This window comes from Protopterus annectens, chromosome 2.part0 (assembly GCF_019279795.1).
Source record: "Protopterus annectens isolate FY-2018-M chromosome 2.part0, PAN1.0, whole genome shotgun sequence".
Taxonomy (NCBI): Eukaryota; Metazoa; Chordata; order Ceratodontiformes; family Protopteridae; genus Protopterus; species Protopterus annectens.
Genome location: NC_056728.1, coordinates 1,172,552,176 through 1,172,568,801, shown reverse-complemented (window position 1 = coordinate 1,172,568,801; position 16,626 = coordinate 1,172,552,176). Strand labels below are relative to the sequence as shown.

General features: G+C 36.3%; 1 protein-coding gene across 2 annotated transcripts in view; it reads left to right on the top strand.

The window, feature by feature from the left end:
* Positions 1–16,626, top strand: part of LOC122793406 (alcohol dehydrogenase class-3-like) — a 765,188-nt gene that overhangs the window by 183,724 nt on the left and 564,838 nt on the right. For both annotated transcript variants that reach the window (XM_044061384.1, XM_044061383.1), the window contains exons 5-6: positions 974–1,193; positions 14,054–14,314. In XM_044061384.1, coding sequence (XP_043917319.1) covers positions 974–1,193; positions 14,054–14,314 — 481 coding nt within the window. The remainder of the gene's footprint in view (positions 1–973; positions 1,194–14,053; positions 14,315–16,626) is intronic.

Sequence of the window (16,626 nt, the reverse complement as noted above, 5' to 3'; positions counted from 1 at the left end):
CCTTCAAAAGTCAGATTATAAAGGTGGACATTTACTGGTGGCTAGTTGCTATGGATAAGGAGCTGGACTGTAGCAGTAATCCTTCTACTCAGGCATCTGCTGTTATGGTAGGGAAACTCAAACAAGTGTACTTTCTCTGACTGCTATGTAAATGCAGTTTTGTTTTATATGCAAATGCAGTTTTGTTTTAATTTATTTGTTAAGTATACAAACACCCTACTTAGAAGTATTTTTTCAAGGTTATCCATGAGCAGTGAGGAGTTAAGAGACATACTTACAAAGGTACAGTCAACAAGTGGAAATCAAACTTAAGCCTACAGGATAAAGCTGCTTTTCATAGCTTTACCTCTCAGAACCAACCCCCCAGACCCCAAACCTCCAGAGATTTCTTTCTTTCTCCATGTTATAGTTACTTCAGAGTTGAATGTATTATTTAGCAGGAATTGTTGAGGGTGAATAGTATATTACTCGGGTGCTGTTAGTTTGCTTTAAAAGTACTTCACTGAGTGTCACAGTGTTATTGCAATGTTACAGATGCTATCTTATGCTGTTAAAAAATCTTCTATTTAAGAGCTACACATCTTAAATAAAATGCTTTTTAATGAAGAAAGATAGCAGCTGTACTGTTTTAACAGGCAGCAGCTATGCCAAAAATAAAAGTATAATGGCTTTTGTCTACAACAACCCCATACCTTAAAGTAGAAACTGAGAGGAACTTTGCAGCCACTGGCACACACATGCTGAGGATTGAGTGCTTGCAGAATGCATCGTTTATCTTCCCCCACAACAGAACTTTACAGTGACACTGAGTTGTGTCACCCTTGTAATCAAACCATGGGTACATTCTGCATTACCCGCACCAAATCATGGACTAGTGCTACACTGTATCAGTTCTGAAGTTGTACTGAAGTGATTTAAACCAGCTATTTCACACTGAAAATATGATGGTATTTCTTCTTTTTTGTTGTTACAGAAACACAAACAAGTTAGGCTTAATGCCTGATTCCACTACCAGATTCACATGCAAAGGACAGGCAATTCACCATTTCCTGGGTACTTCCACCTTCGCGGAGTACACAGTCGTTGCAGATGTCTCTCTTGCTAAAATAGATGATGCCGCACCTTTGGAGAAAGTCTGTTTGATTGGATGTTGCATTCCTACTGGATATGGTGCAGCCCTCAACACTGCTAAGGTGAATATTTTACTTACCTTACTTTTATTTCATCTGGAAACGTTGGGCTACACTCTAAAAGGCTGCATGGCTTTTGGGATATTTCTCGAATTCATTTTTATTTCTACACTTTTAAAATAAGCTTATGAAAGACTCATAGCATGTCATTATTTAGCTTTCGCATCATAATTATTTTTATTTTTCTAAATAGTTTCAGTTCTTTTTGTGCTGTCTACAGTGTATGACATTATTAAAAGGCATACTAAATTAAAGTAACACAAATAACAAAAGAAAGATGCTCCGGTTTAATTTTTCACTCTCTCTGTTTAAAACCAATGGCTATGTTCAACAATAAATGATAAAAGTTGGCATAGGTAACTTGTTTCAAATTTTGCAATTACATGTAACTTAACATACATAAATGAAATGTTTGCGTATCATCAATTAAATTATTTCAGAATAGTACAAACATAAGCGCGAGCACACACACACACACACACACACACACACACACACACACACACACACACACACACACACACACACACACACAATAGCAGTAAGGATGAAGTTTATGTTAAAGCCTTGTTAGACTTAGCTGCACTGTTGAAACTTTTGAGACAGTGTAGTATCCACAGTTGAATGCACTGTCATGAAAACTAAGATCCACTTGTCTGAATATTAATTAGATCAAGTAAAAAGAGTTTTTCATAAACTTCATCATAAAAGCTTTTTATATTAACTGTTGTCTGTCATTATAATTTGCTTCTAAGCTAGGGGGAGAGCAAGTAGACAAGTAGGATTAAGGGCAGTTATTTCTGTGTGTCATAGGCCTACACACCTTTAGAGTAAAGAACATCTGATTATTAGATTTCCCATTTGTACCAACTTCCTTCGATTTTACTGTCAACTTGTGGCTCTGTGACAGCAATTTTGGGTCTTCTTATTTCATCCTTTTGTTTTTGGGTCTTCTTATTTCATCCTTTTGTCTTATTTCATGCTTCTGTGTATAAATGAACCAAATAAAATATATTAAGTTGAAAAAAATAACTGATGTGGTCAACCTGATAAACTGCTGATTACAGTAATTCATTCATATAGTTTTTACAGAATGGAGAAGCCCACCAGCACATAAGGGCTGTTTACCACAAAATGGTTAGATTTTGTCTTTGTAACAATTCCATTTTTATACATCTTTCAGGTGTTCCAGTACTGTAATCTTATATATACCAAACTTTCCTCTCCAGTTGCATAGAGGGATAAAGTCCAGACTACAGTCCAGCTGACTTGGGTTCAGTTAACTGCTCAGATGACTGATGGAATGAAAGAGATGGACGTTACTATCCCTGGTGGGAGGAAGGTTTTGTGGACTTCTCCTGTGGTAATCACTGGTGAAGGTTAGGGACATCACTATTGGGAGGCATGGTCCAAAGGGTAAATAGGATAGGGTGAAATGCAGCACATTCCCCATTGCACACCTGCCCCTTGGACATGACCACTGGAACCATGGGGCGATTAATAGGAGGATGTCATAAGGAACCCCCCCCCCCCGCGAATGTTGATGGCCAGATCCCAAAACACCCTTAACATCCATGCTTGCTCCACCCCTATAAAATCAAAGTCCTGGGGCAATTAGGAGGTGGCTGACAGACCCAGCAATGGATGTAGGGCACTGGGTAGGGAACTGTAAGATGAGGCAGAGGAGAAAAGGCTACAAAAAATGCCTACATTTTATTCATTTCCGATTATAAGCTGGTAAGGAATTTGAGATGTCATATGCAACTTTATGAGTGGGTCTTGTGACCAATGTAAGGTTTATAGGATGTATGCAGGTTAAAATACCCAGATTCTGCATGTTTAGAAGATACACAAGTGTGCTATAGTTTAACTTCTGAGATGCAGAGAGGCATTAGTCTGGCTAATAAAGCCCATTAAGTTGGAAATCATAAATATGGCCTAAGTACAAATAAGAAACCAACCAGCTTTTGTGGGAAAGTTATTGATTTTCACTGTCTTCAGAAAGTGAAACAAATCCACAACTTTTAGTAAGGGTTAAACCTAATGGCTTTTATCATGAGTTTAGGGCCACAACTGAGTGGGTGTATACATGCATTGGAATCAACAAAGTGATTCCTGTTGCTTATCTAGCCCCATGGATGAGAAAGCTGGTAAATCATTACAGCATTGCAATTGCATTAGAGCTTTATCTGCTCCCCTTTCCAACAGTTTTGGATCATGGGTGATGTTTTATATGGTGTAATAGCAAACTGCTGAATTTGCTGCTGATGGAATTTTTAAAAGCTTCTGAATTTCCTCTCTCTCTGTGGTAAAAGTTTTATCAACTTTCTAAAGAATTAGCATACATACATTGTGATCTGAAGTTTGAGAAGGTCGAGCAGAAGGTCATAAATCAAATGAAAAGTAAAGTAAAAGAATCTAAGTCCAAAAACCTTGGGGCGTCCTTGACTAAAACACACCTTGTTCCTGATGTGTTTGTCTTTCTAATAATCCCCTCTCCATTCCCTTTTTATATCTTTTTTAGTAATTTAAATGATCCAGATGGAAGAGTTGGTGTCTAAGGCTCCTAAACAGCTGAAAATAAGCTGTAAATGTTGCAGCATTGTTTACCCCTTGGGGCCACGACTTTAACAGGCATCTGTCTATTCATTAGAAAGCCTGACGATTCCAAACTGTTCTCCCTCTTCCTCCTTCAGTCTCTACTCCAGCTTGTTATGCTGTACACTTTACAGTCTGAAAAGTCTTTACTGTAGTGATAATGCAATCCTGAATCACATACAACTTCCTCACATTCCTTCTTTAGGTATGGGCTTTGCAAACAAAAGACTGGCACCTGAGCTGTTATCCAATTTATACTACCAAATGGATAGCCTTGGAGGGCCTTAGCAGGCTCCAGCTCATGACGTCAGACTCTTTAGTGACCTGTTTGTATTATTTAATAATTGCCAGATGTGTGATAAGTAACATTTTTCAGTCTAAACTGCTTACATCCCAGTTGAACTTATTTTTTATTTAAATGATTTCTGTCTGGTATGTCTTGTTAGCTAAAATGCATAATTCTTACTTGAATTCAAGAAACTTGCAAAAAACAAACAATATTCACGAAAAGTGTTAAAGCATTTAAACAGGCTTAGTAAATCAGCTTAGAAATTTTGATATATGTGTAGAAATCAGTATTATATGTTTTGAGTTTTAGTAAATGCAACTGTTCTGTTGAATTCATCCACCTACTTCTTTCTGCATGCAAGTCTTTCTTGTGAGTAATTCAGAACTGTCAAGCTGACTCAGCTGCTGATTGGCTAATTTTCTTGCAGTATGGGGTATAATTTTCCTTTCGTTGCTATTACTAGAATATAGATCTCAAGTTTTTTCATGAAAGTTTATTCCATTATTGATTTTACTTTTGTTAATAAGGTAAGACCACTAGGTAAAATGGTTGCTTTTTTGGGGTGACCTTATAGTACTGTATGGTTTAATAACTTGTTTATTGTCATTCAGAGGGCAAATGGAGACCAAGGAAAAACAAATGTAGGATTACATGGCATTAGCACTGCATAGCTTTATTCCTCTCGGCTAAATTACAAACTGATTCTTTATTTGCAAACATATGTTGATACTGAAGCTAAATTGTAAATAAGAATTAAAACAAAAAAGAGCCACAGAGCCAGAAAACAAATGTTTTAATGAGCGTTTTCGTCAGCAATTACACTTGACTTCATCAGATTTGTCACAGTAAAAACATCACTTCCTTTTAAAACCAGGCACCATCACATGACTATAATAAGCCATAGAACCATCAATTTTAAAATCACATTTTCAAGTAAAAATGAAATCCTTAACCAAAAACCTAATTAGAAAAATAAATGTTTAACAAAAATAAAGTAAAATGTATATGTTTATACACATGTAAATACTGTAAGGTTTGAACAAGGATAGTCACATGAACAGACCAAATCACCACTACTACTTTTTTCAAAAGAATAATGTCCTTCCCAAATACTCCTAACGGGTATACAAAATCTAATACAATGGTTCACCCTCTGCATGATCAAAAGTGATATTCAGCTTTTAATTTTAAATAGCTCGAGAGGGAAATAACATCATTCAGCGCAGGTGGATTACTGGCATTAACCCTCAGTTGCCACATACATTCTCAGAATTCAAGAAACAATTCCTTAGGACCCAACCCCCATCGTTGAGAACTACCAGATCAATAGCAATATATTTGAACCGATGGTCTGGGTTCTCCTTAACATGCTGTGCCAATACATTTTTTATTGACTTTTTTGATGTCATAAATGTGTTGATATACATGTACTTTAAAAGCCTTTTTAGTCTTACCTATATAAAATCTTTCACAAGACTGACACAAGGCTGCATAAACTACATGAGTGCTGTTGCAATTCAATTTATGGTTCAGATGTATTGAACCATAATTCGGAATGTGAACATTGTTTGTCTCTAGAATATTAGGACACTCTGCACATTGACCAGACGTGGTCATCCGTCCTTTTCCACAAAATTTGTAACCCTCTGTATTTCTTTCTAATACATTTTTAAAACCGCCATCTTTTTAATAGACTGCACGTGGTTTTTCACCCACATTCTTTAACATTTCCTGGTTCCCTCTAAAAACAAACAAATTATTTTTTAAAATGTCTTTAATGTCATAAAGATATGGAATGTAAGTCAGTATTGGGGCCCTATTAAATTCTTGTGTCCTACTTGTGTCATTACCCAGTTCATTGGTAGTGGGGATTGAAATAACAGCTACTCTGTACCCAATAATGGATAAAAGTAACCTCTGGCCCTTTTTTCGGTGACCTCTTTCAGAATCGGTTCAATAAAGTGGATAGGGTATCCCCTTTCTTGTAACATGATCCTTAACATTTCTCTCTCCTCATAAAATGTTTGTGTCGCTAATCATTCATGCCAGTCTAACACATTGGCCTTTGACAAGTGACTTTTTCTGAAAGTCTGGATGTCCACTTTCATAATGTAAGAGGGTATTAGAGTATGTGGGCTTTCTATATATCATGGTTTTAAAACTTTTTTCTACTTTGTCTTTTATAATAAGTATGTCTAAAAAGTAAATTTTCTCCTTATGTTGTTCAATAGTAAATCTTAAAAAAGACGTGTTAGTATTTAAATACTCAAAAAATGTCTTTAAATCATTTTCACTACCTTCCCAAAAAATTAGTATGTCGTCCAAAAATCTGCCATAGAATTTACAAAACTTAAACAATTCAGAAGTGAATACCTCCATTAGTTCCCACTGAGCCAATACTATATTAGCAAATAGGGGGGCACATGCTGCCCCCATTGCTACACGTGTTGTTTGTTTAAATAACTGATTCTCAAATGTAATACAATTGTTGTTAAGAACCAACTCCATAAGTGTCATAAACATCAAAATTCTGTTTTGACTTATGTTGGTGTGACTACATAGAAAATCATAAAACAAATCAAGGCTCGCTCGCCTCATGTGGTATAACACTGAATGCCTAGTCCTTTATGTCGATGGTAACCATAATCAATTTCTCACTATATAATTCTTTCTTAATTTTCTTCAAACAATCCCAGGAGTACTTGAGTATGTGTTGGTAACTTCAAATAGTGGACTTTAAATGAAAGTCCAAAAATTTGACTAAAGTGGTCATTTTTGATGCTTTCACATCAACAGTAGGTCTTAGAGGGGGTTACTGATGCTCTTGTGGATCTTGGGGATTCCAAAAATGGTTGGGACTTTAGGGTGTGTTTGAGTTAAATAAGTTCATCCTCTGTAGTTTGATAATTAAACAATAAATCATTCAGGATTATATCAGTGTTTCTATTTGCTATATTAAGCTCGATTAATGAAATTTCTACATAACCATCACCGTACAGGATCCCCAGCATTTTTTTCTATGTACATGTGTTGATCCATAACCACCAATCATCTGCCTTTATCAGGCTTCATAATTCTGATAGATCTATTGGATGAGATACTCCTGAAAAAGCCTTACTTCACACTCTGTTAAATTAGATGTAGTGATTTTAGATTTAGTTAACAGCATTGTAATGTCGTTCATGCACATATTTTCAAATAACTGAGTAATAGGGAGGGGTAGGGTGTTGAATGTGCTAGTTCTTTTGCAGTACACAACAGAGGTATAAGTATCAATCTTTTGAAAAAACAGTTAAGGTTTAACTTCCTAGTGTACAACTTCAAATCAAATCAAGAAGGCATTTATCAATACTAACATTCCTAAATGGTATGAAATTCATGCCTTTCTCGAATAAAGAGGCCTATTAGTCTGTAACAGCGTGTGCACTGTAATTGTATAGCTTAAAGTCTTTATGTTCATTAGTTACAACAGAAAACAGAACACACTACATGTTCATTGTCCATATTTTCAATCATTGCTAATGACTCTGTAATCTGCCCCTGCTCCCTCTCCCCGAGTATACAGTTTTCTGTCCATACTGGTGGCCATCATTCGTTGTTAAGTTCCAATCCTTGAGGGTGTCCTGTTGTCTCTGGTTGCGAATCCTCTCGGATCTCCTTGGGGGTTTCTCCTAAATGGACAGAACCTTGCTCTTGCTCATTGGACACAACAGGAGTACCATCAATGCTATCTGAATTTTGTTACATACCAGCCCTTGTAAAATATATATTGTTAGAACCCCTGGTTTTTGTGAGAGGGAATACAGGACCAATTTCATATTCAGTTTTGTCCCTTGCCAGTTTTTTAATTTTCTTTTCCCTCACAGTATTAATTTGTCTGTCCACGTTAACAAATGCAGTATGGTACTCTGCTCGTTTACAGTTAAAAGTTAAATCATTCAAAATATGTTCATTTAAATTACCAACAGTCATTTTATACTGATTGAGTTTTCTTTCATTGTCCCTTACCAGCTTTTCCATTAATTCGCATTCGTGCAGGTTGATCAAAGCAATTAGTTCCTGGTGCAATTCCGATCCTTCCACAACTCTGTTAGGGAACTTCCAGCATCATAGACCCTTCTGTATTTGTTCTCTAGCCATACATTCCCTTAAGTAAGCATTCTCAACTTGAGTTTTTTTTAATTTAAAAAGTTTAGCTTCCAAAGTTTTAAGCTGCTGCTCTAACATACCATATGAAGGAGTGGGAACGATGTTACTGAAAGACAGTTCATTACTTTGTTCAGCCAATCCATAAGGCACAAAACGTAAGACTCGCTCACCCGATTGGTTGAATCAATGTGTTAGGCTGGCACGAATGATTAGCGACATAGAAACATTTTATGAGGAGAGAGAAAAGTTAAGGGTCATGTTACAAGAAAGGAGATACCCTAACCACTTTATTGAACTGATTCTGAAAGAGGTCACTGAAAAAGGGCCAGAGGTTACTTTTATACATTATTGGGTACAGGGTAGCTGTTATTTTAATCCCCACTACCAAGGAATTGGGTAATGACACGAGTAGGAGACAAGAATTTAATAGGGCCCTAATACTGATTTGCAATCCATATTTTTATGACATTAAAGACATTTTTAAAAAGAATTGGTTTGTTTTTAGAAGGGGCCAAGAAATTGTAAAGAATGCAGTTGAAAAACCATGTGTAGTCTATAAAAAAGATGGCTGTTTTAAAAATGTAGAGGGTGGCCATGGTGGTGCAGCAGTTAGCATTGCCGCCTCACAGCAAGACGTTCTCCGGTTCAATCCTCGGCTGGGGTGCCTTCTGTGCAGAGTCTGCATGTCCTCCCTGTGGTCGCATGGGTTTCCTCCAGGTGCTCCAGTTTCCTCCCACACCCGAAAGACATGCTGTAGGTGGATTGGACACTCTAAACTGGCTCTAGGCATGAGTGTGTGTGTGTGTGTGTGTGTGTGTGTGTGTGTGTGTGTGTGTGTGTGTGTGTGTGTGTGCGTGCCTTCTGTGGAAGGTTGGTTGCCGGGCTGGCAACTCGACACTGTAAACCTCCACTGAAGAAGATTAGAAAGAAATACAGAGGGTTATAAATTTTATGGAAAAGGATGGATGACCAAATGTGGTCAATGTGCAGAGTGTCCTATTATTCTAGAGACAGACAATGTACACATTCCGAATTATGGTTCAATACACCTGAATCATAAATTGAATTGCAACAGTACTTATGTAGTTTATGCAGCCTTGTGTCAGTCTTGTGAAAGATTTTATATAGGTAAGATTAAAAAGGCTTTTAAAGTACGTGTATATCAACACATTTATGACATTAAAAAAGTCAATGAAAAAAATGTATTGGCACAGCATATTAAGGAGAACCCAGACCATCGGTTCAAATTTATTGCTATTGATCAGGTAGTTCTCAGTAATTGGGGGGGGGGGGTCCTAGGGAATTTTTTCTTGAATTTAGAGAATGTATGTGGCAACTGAGAGTTAATGCCACTAATCCACCTGGACTGAATGATGTTATTTTCCTCTTGAGCTATTTAAAATTAAAAGCTGAATATCACTTTTGATCATGTAGATGGTGAACCATTGTAGTAGGTTTTGTATACCTAATAGGAGTATTTGGGAAGGACATTATTCTTTTGAAAAATGTATTAGTAGTGATTTGGTCTGTTCATGTTACTATCCTTGTTCAAAACTTACAGTATTTACATAGAAAAAAGGAGATGTGCATAAACATATACATTTTACTTTATTTTTGTTAAATTAGGTTTTGTGTTAAGGATTTCATTTTTACTTGAAAAATGTGATTTTAAAATGGATGGATCTATGGCTTATTGAAGTCATGTGATGGTGCCTGGTTTTAAAAGGAAGTGATGTTTTTACTGTGACAAATCTGATGAAGTCAAGTGTAATTGCTAAAGAAAGCACTCATTAAAACATTTTTTTCTTCGGTTCTGTGGCTCTTTCTTGTTTTAATTCTTAGTTTCCTTTGTGCTTTGGCTACGGTTGTTTTTGTAATGGAAAGTTGTTTGCAAAGCGAAGGAGGAACTACTGGTTCCATTAATGATTTGGTTCATGCCATCGGGAACCTTTCAGCCTTAATAGTGGGGCTGACTCAACAACTCATTGGGTTTGGAGCCCAACTCAACCCTGGTACACTTTCTACTACGAGCAGAGGTGATTCTCTCAGTGCAGCAAATGGAAGGTCTCAAATTTCACCCTCCTTAATCACCCCTGAACAGCAGAGTCCTGAATGGAATAGCCAGGCATGGGTTAACATGAATGATATGTCTGAAAGTGGAAGACGTGGTTGTGAACATTGTTCAACCAATCGGGTGAGCGAATCTCACATTTTGAACCTTGTGGATTGGCTGAACAAAGGTAACAAACTGTCTTTCAGTAACACCGTTCCCACCCCTTCATATGGTACATTAGAGCAGCAGCTTACAATCTTGGAAGCTGAACTTTTTAAGTTAAAAAATCTCAAGTTGAGAATGCTTACTTAAGGGAATGTCTGGCTAGAGAACAAATACCAAGGGGTCTACGATGCTGGTAGTTCCCTAACAGACTTGTGGAAGGATCGGAATTGCACCAGGAACTAATTGCTTTGTTCAACTGGCACGGATGCAAATTAATGGAAATGCTGGTAAGGGACAATGGAAGAAAACTCAATCAGTATAAAATGACTGTTAACAATTTAAATTAACATATTTTGAATGATTTAACTTTTAACTCTAAACGAGCCAGGTACCAGACTGTATTTGTTAACGTGGACAGATAAATTAATACTGTGAGGGAAAAAAAATTAAAAAACTGATCAGGGACAAAACTGAATATGAATGTGGCCCTGTATTCCCTCTCCAAAAAACCAGGGGTTCTAACAGTATATATTTTACAAGGTCTGGTATGTAACAAAATTCAGATAACATTGATGATACTCCTGTTGTGTCCAATGAGCAAGAACAAGGTTCTGCCCCTTTAGGGGGAACTCCCGAGGAGATCCAAGAGCATCCGCAACCAGAGGCAACAGGACACCAACAGGGATTGGAACAATGCAACGAATGGTGGCCACCAGTATGGACTGAGAACTGTGTACTCAGAGGGGGGCAGATTACAGAGTCATTATCAATGATTAAAATAAGGACAATGAACATGGAGTGTGTACTCTTGTAACTAATGAACATAAAGACTTTAAGATATACAATTACAGTAGTCAAGCTGTTACTGACGGATGGGCCTCTTTATTCGAGAAAGGCATGAATTTCATACCATTTAGGAATGTTAGTATTGATAAATGCCTTCTTTATTTGAAGTTGTACCCTAGGAAATTAAACCTTAACTGTTTTTTTTCAAACGAGTGATATATATTATATCTCTGCTGTGTACTGCAAAAGAACTAGTACATTCAAACCCCCCACCCCTCCCTATTATTCAGTTGTTTGAAAATATGTGCATGAACGACATTAGAATGCTGTTAGCTAAATCTAAAATCACTACATTTAATTTAATGGAGTGTGAAGTAAGGCTTTTTCAGAGTATCTCATCCAATAGATCTATCAGAATTCTGAAGCCTGATAAAGGCAGAAGATTGGTGGTTATGGATCAACATGTGTACATAGAAAAAATGTTAGGGATCCTGTATGGTGATAGTTATGTAGAAATTTCATTGAACGAGCTTAATATAGCAAATAGAAATACTGATATAATCCTAAATGATTTATTGTTTAATTATCAGATTACAGAAAATTAACTTATTTAACTCAAACACACCCTAAAGTCCCAACCATTTTTGGAATCCCCAAGATCCACAAGAGTATCAGTAACCCCCCCCCCAAGACCTATTGTTGATGCAAAAGCATAAAAAACGACCCCTTTAGCCAAATATTTAGACTTTCTTTTAAAGTCCACTCTTTCAAGTTACCAACACATACTCAAGAAATCCTGGGATTGTTTGAAGAAAATTAAGATAGAATTATATAGTGAGAAATTGATTATGGTTAATTTCAACATAAAATACTTATTCAGTGTTATAACACACAAGGAGGGCCTTGATTTGTTTAATGATTTTCTATGTAGTCACACCAACGTAAGTCACAACAGAATTTTGATGTTTGGGACACTTATGGAGTTGGTTCTTCACAACAATTTTATTATATTTGAGAATCAGTTATTTAAACAAACAATGGGTGTAGCAATGGGGGTAGCATGTGCCCCCCTGTTTGCTAATATCGTATTGGCTCAGTGGGAACTGACTCAGGTATTCACTTCTGAATTAAGTTTTGTAAATTCTGTAGCAGATTTTTGGATGACATACTAATTTTTTGGGAAAGTAGTGAAAATGATTTAAAGAAATTTTTTGAGTATATGAATACTAACACTTCTTTTTTAAGATTTACTATGGAACAACATAAGGACAAAATTTACTTTTTAGACTTACTTATTATTAAAGACGAAGTAGAAAACATTTTTAAAACCACTATATATAGAAAGCCCACATACTCTAATACCCTCTTTATGAAAGTGGACATCCAGACATTCAGAAAAGGTGTTAGGCTGGCACGAATAATTAGCGTCATAGAAACATTTTATGAGGAGAGAGAACAGTTAAGGGTCATGTTACAAGAAAGGGGATACCCTAACCACTTTATTGATCCAATTCTGAAAGAGGTCACTGAAAAAAGGGCCAGAGGTTATTTTTATAAATTATTGGGTACAGGGTAGCTGCTATTTCAATCCCCACTACCAATGAATTGGGTAATGACACAAGTAGGTCACAAGTATTTAATAGGGCCCTAATACTGACTTACAATTCATACTTTTATGACATTAAAGACATTTTAAAAAAGAATTGGTTTGTTTTTAGAGGGGACCAAGAAATGTTAAAGAATGTGGGTGAAAAACCATGTGTAGTCTATAAAAAAGATGGCTGTTTTAAAAATTAATTAGAAAGAAATACAGAGGTTTACAAATTTTATGGAAAAGGACGGATGACCAAGTGTGGTCAATGTGCAGAGTGTCCTAATATTCTATAGACAGACAATGTACACATTCTGAATTATGGTTCAATACACCTGAACCATAAATTGAATTGCAACAGCACTCCTGTAGTTTATGCAGCCCTGTATCAGTCTTGTGAAAGATTTTATATAGGTAAGACTAAAAAGGCTTTTAAAGTACGTGTATATCAACAGATTTATGACATCAAAAAAGTTAATGAAAAAAATGAATTGGCGTAACATATTAAGGAGAACCCAGACCATCGGTTCAAATTTATTGCTATTGATCAGGTAGTTCTCCATAATGGGGGGTGGTCCTAGGGAATTGTTTCTTGAATTTAGAGAATGTATGTGGCAACTGAGTGTTAATGCCACTATTCCACTTACTTGGGCTGAATGATGTTATTTCCCTCTCGAGCTATTTAAAATTAAAAGCTGAATATCACTTTTGATCGTGTAGAGGATGAACCATTGTAGTAGACTTTGTATACCTAATAGGAGTATTTGGAAAGGACATTATTCTTTTGAAAACAGTAGTAGTGGTGATTTGGTCTGTTCATGTTACTATCCTTGTTCAAAACTTACAGTATTTACATAGAAAAAAGGAGATGTGCATAAACATATACATTTTACTTTATTTTTGTTAAACATTTATTTTTCTAATTAGGTTTTGTGTTAAGGATTTCATTTTTACTTGAAAAATGTGATTTTAAAATTGATGGTTCTATGGCTTATTGTAGTCATGTGATGGTGCCTGGTTTTAAAAGGAAGTGATGTTTTTACTGTGACAAACCTGATGAAGTCAAGTGTAATTGCTGAAGAAAGCGCTCATTAAAACATTTTTTCTCCAGTTCTGTGATGCTTTCTTGTTTTATTTCTTAGTTGCCTTTGTGCTTTGATTACTAAATTGTAAATAAACCGACACTGACTTAAATTAGCTAATGTTTTATGTTGTGCCATATTGTACCGTAGGTTGAACCTGGCTCGACTTGTGCTGTGTTTGGTTTGGGAGGCGTTGGCCTTGCAGCTGTTATGGGATGTAAAGCAGCTGGTGCATCAAGAATTTTTGGTATTGATATAAAAAAGGAGAAGTTTGAGAAGGCTAAATTGATGGGTGCCACTGACTGTCTAAGTCCTGAAGATTATGAAAAACCCATTCATGAAGTGTTGATCGAAAAAACTGGTGCTGGTGTAGATTATGCAATTGAGTGTATCGGTAATGTGGATGTAATGGTAAGTCACAGTGCTCTTAGTAGTCATTGTCAGCTAAAAACATTTACAGGGAAGTCATCCATTCTGGTAATAAATATGATTCAAACTGAAAAAAGCCATGCTGTGTGAGGAAAATTGTGTTAAATTTGCAAGATAGATATGGTACTGTAGCTATTATGAGAGCAAAACTGTTTCACTACCATCAAGTTGCAAAACATAGTGATTCATTATATTCTGCAGTTGCAATACAGTCTGATCTGCTAGATGAGTCTCTTTCTTTCTGTCTATCCATCCAGTTTATGTATTTATCTCTCTACAGTTGCAGTACAATCTGATATACTAGATGAGTTTCTTTCTGTCTGCTCATCCAGTTTATGTATTTATCTCTCTGTCTTTCAGAGGTGTAGCTAGGATTATTAGAATTGTACACTAGCTTCTAGATTGTAACATGCCTTTTCAGTACTTAAATTTGTAACTTATTAAAACAAATATTAATGAAGTACGTTAAGTATGCAAAATCATTTGTAAACAAAGTACATTTTGATATAACTCATTGTATAAAATAAATTATTCCAAAATACATAGAGTACTAGCACATAACTGACTACACCCTTGCCGCATGTCTATTTGTCTATGTAAGGCTTTCATTTTGCTGGAAAATTATTTTAATAACATTTCTAATTGTTTGAGACTGTAGTCGTTTAAACTGTTGTGATACTGGAGTTGGTTATATTAAGTGAGGGGGAAATGAGTAAAATCCTCCACAAGTGGTCTAGGGAGATCACTCCTCCAAAAAAGGTTTAGGATCACAGGAACATTTTAAAAGAGAGCAGTCCCAAATAACTGAGACATTTTGGTTTAGTGAGTACAATTTTTTATGTCTACACTGTCTGTCTGTCTGTCTACCCAACTGTGGATTTACCCATTTTAATGTATAGCCGTTTTATGTGTATTGTTCGCCTAGTGATTAAGTAACGGAGGATGTGTGCTGCAGTCTGTATGAACAGTTTAATTAAACTACTGCTCTGAGATTCAGACTAAGAAAGTAAGTGTGCTATGTGCTACATAACGCCCTGTAACTAGGTGGCTACCTCCATAGCATTAAAGCTACAGGCCCATATATAACCATCCTTTTTAAGGCTAAGTATATATATATATATATATATATATATATATATATATATGTGTATTTTGGTCCCCTTAAGTTGTTCAAATGTGCATATTGACAACTGCTTTCCTGCATGTCAAATTTGATGGACAGAAAAGCTGTCAACAGTGGTTCAAGATCACTATAATACTGGGTTGGGAAATTTGCCCTCTTCCCATTATTATGTTACCTTAGATTGGGTCAGTGTTTTTTGCATCAACATTTTGCTATTTTGGGTAATTTAGGTCAATCCATAAATATAAATACATATATATATATATATATATATATATATATATATGTGTGTGTGTGTGTGTGTGTGTGTGTGTGTGTGTGTGTGTGTGTGTGTGTGAGAAAGGAGCCGCAATCCTCACCAGTAACACCAGTGAGGGGCGTCCATATATGGAAAGGATAATAAATATACACACAGTAAAGTAGAGATCACAGTCAGTCTAGGGCTGGCTTCTCCCTTTCTCTCCAGATCCCCAATAAGACTCCCCACTGGCACAGCTATACAGTTCAGATCTCAGCCTAGCGGGCAAGCTAAAACCTCCAGCACCCTCTCTGTCCAACCAGTACTTTGTATCCCTGCCCAAGTAGCTGAGACATACTCACACTTTGAGATAAGAGTTTATGCAATCACACAGACACTCCTGGGGAAGGCTGGCACAGGTTCTCCAGCTTTGCCCTTTTTACTCAGACTATACGGTAGAAATCACTGCCACCACCCAGCTAATATTTATTAGCTACTCAAAGGCCCTTATGAAAGGGTGTCCAGTTCTACTGTGCAATATTATTATCCAAATGGTAAGTGCGACTGAACTGTCAAGACTTATTTGGAGTGACTTGGTACAGTATCACTGTATACATGCATCTACTCTTAGAGCTTAAATTATCTCTACATAAAACAGCCACAATTGAAAGGTTTAAAAATATTTAATAATAAATAATAAAAACACAAGACAATACTTCTTACTACACAGTGCTAGTCAAGAGTTCAGAGATCACAGAGAAATACTTGAAGTAATACAGTGGAAAAGTTCTGACATTACAGAAAAACACTTAGTCTAATCTTCCTAATTCATAGCTATTTCTAAGAGAAAACACCATTCTAAAATCCTACTTACACATAGACACAGGCAGAGTGGTGAGTTGGATGTTCTACAAATGCTCAAATGCCCTCATT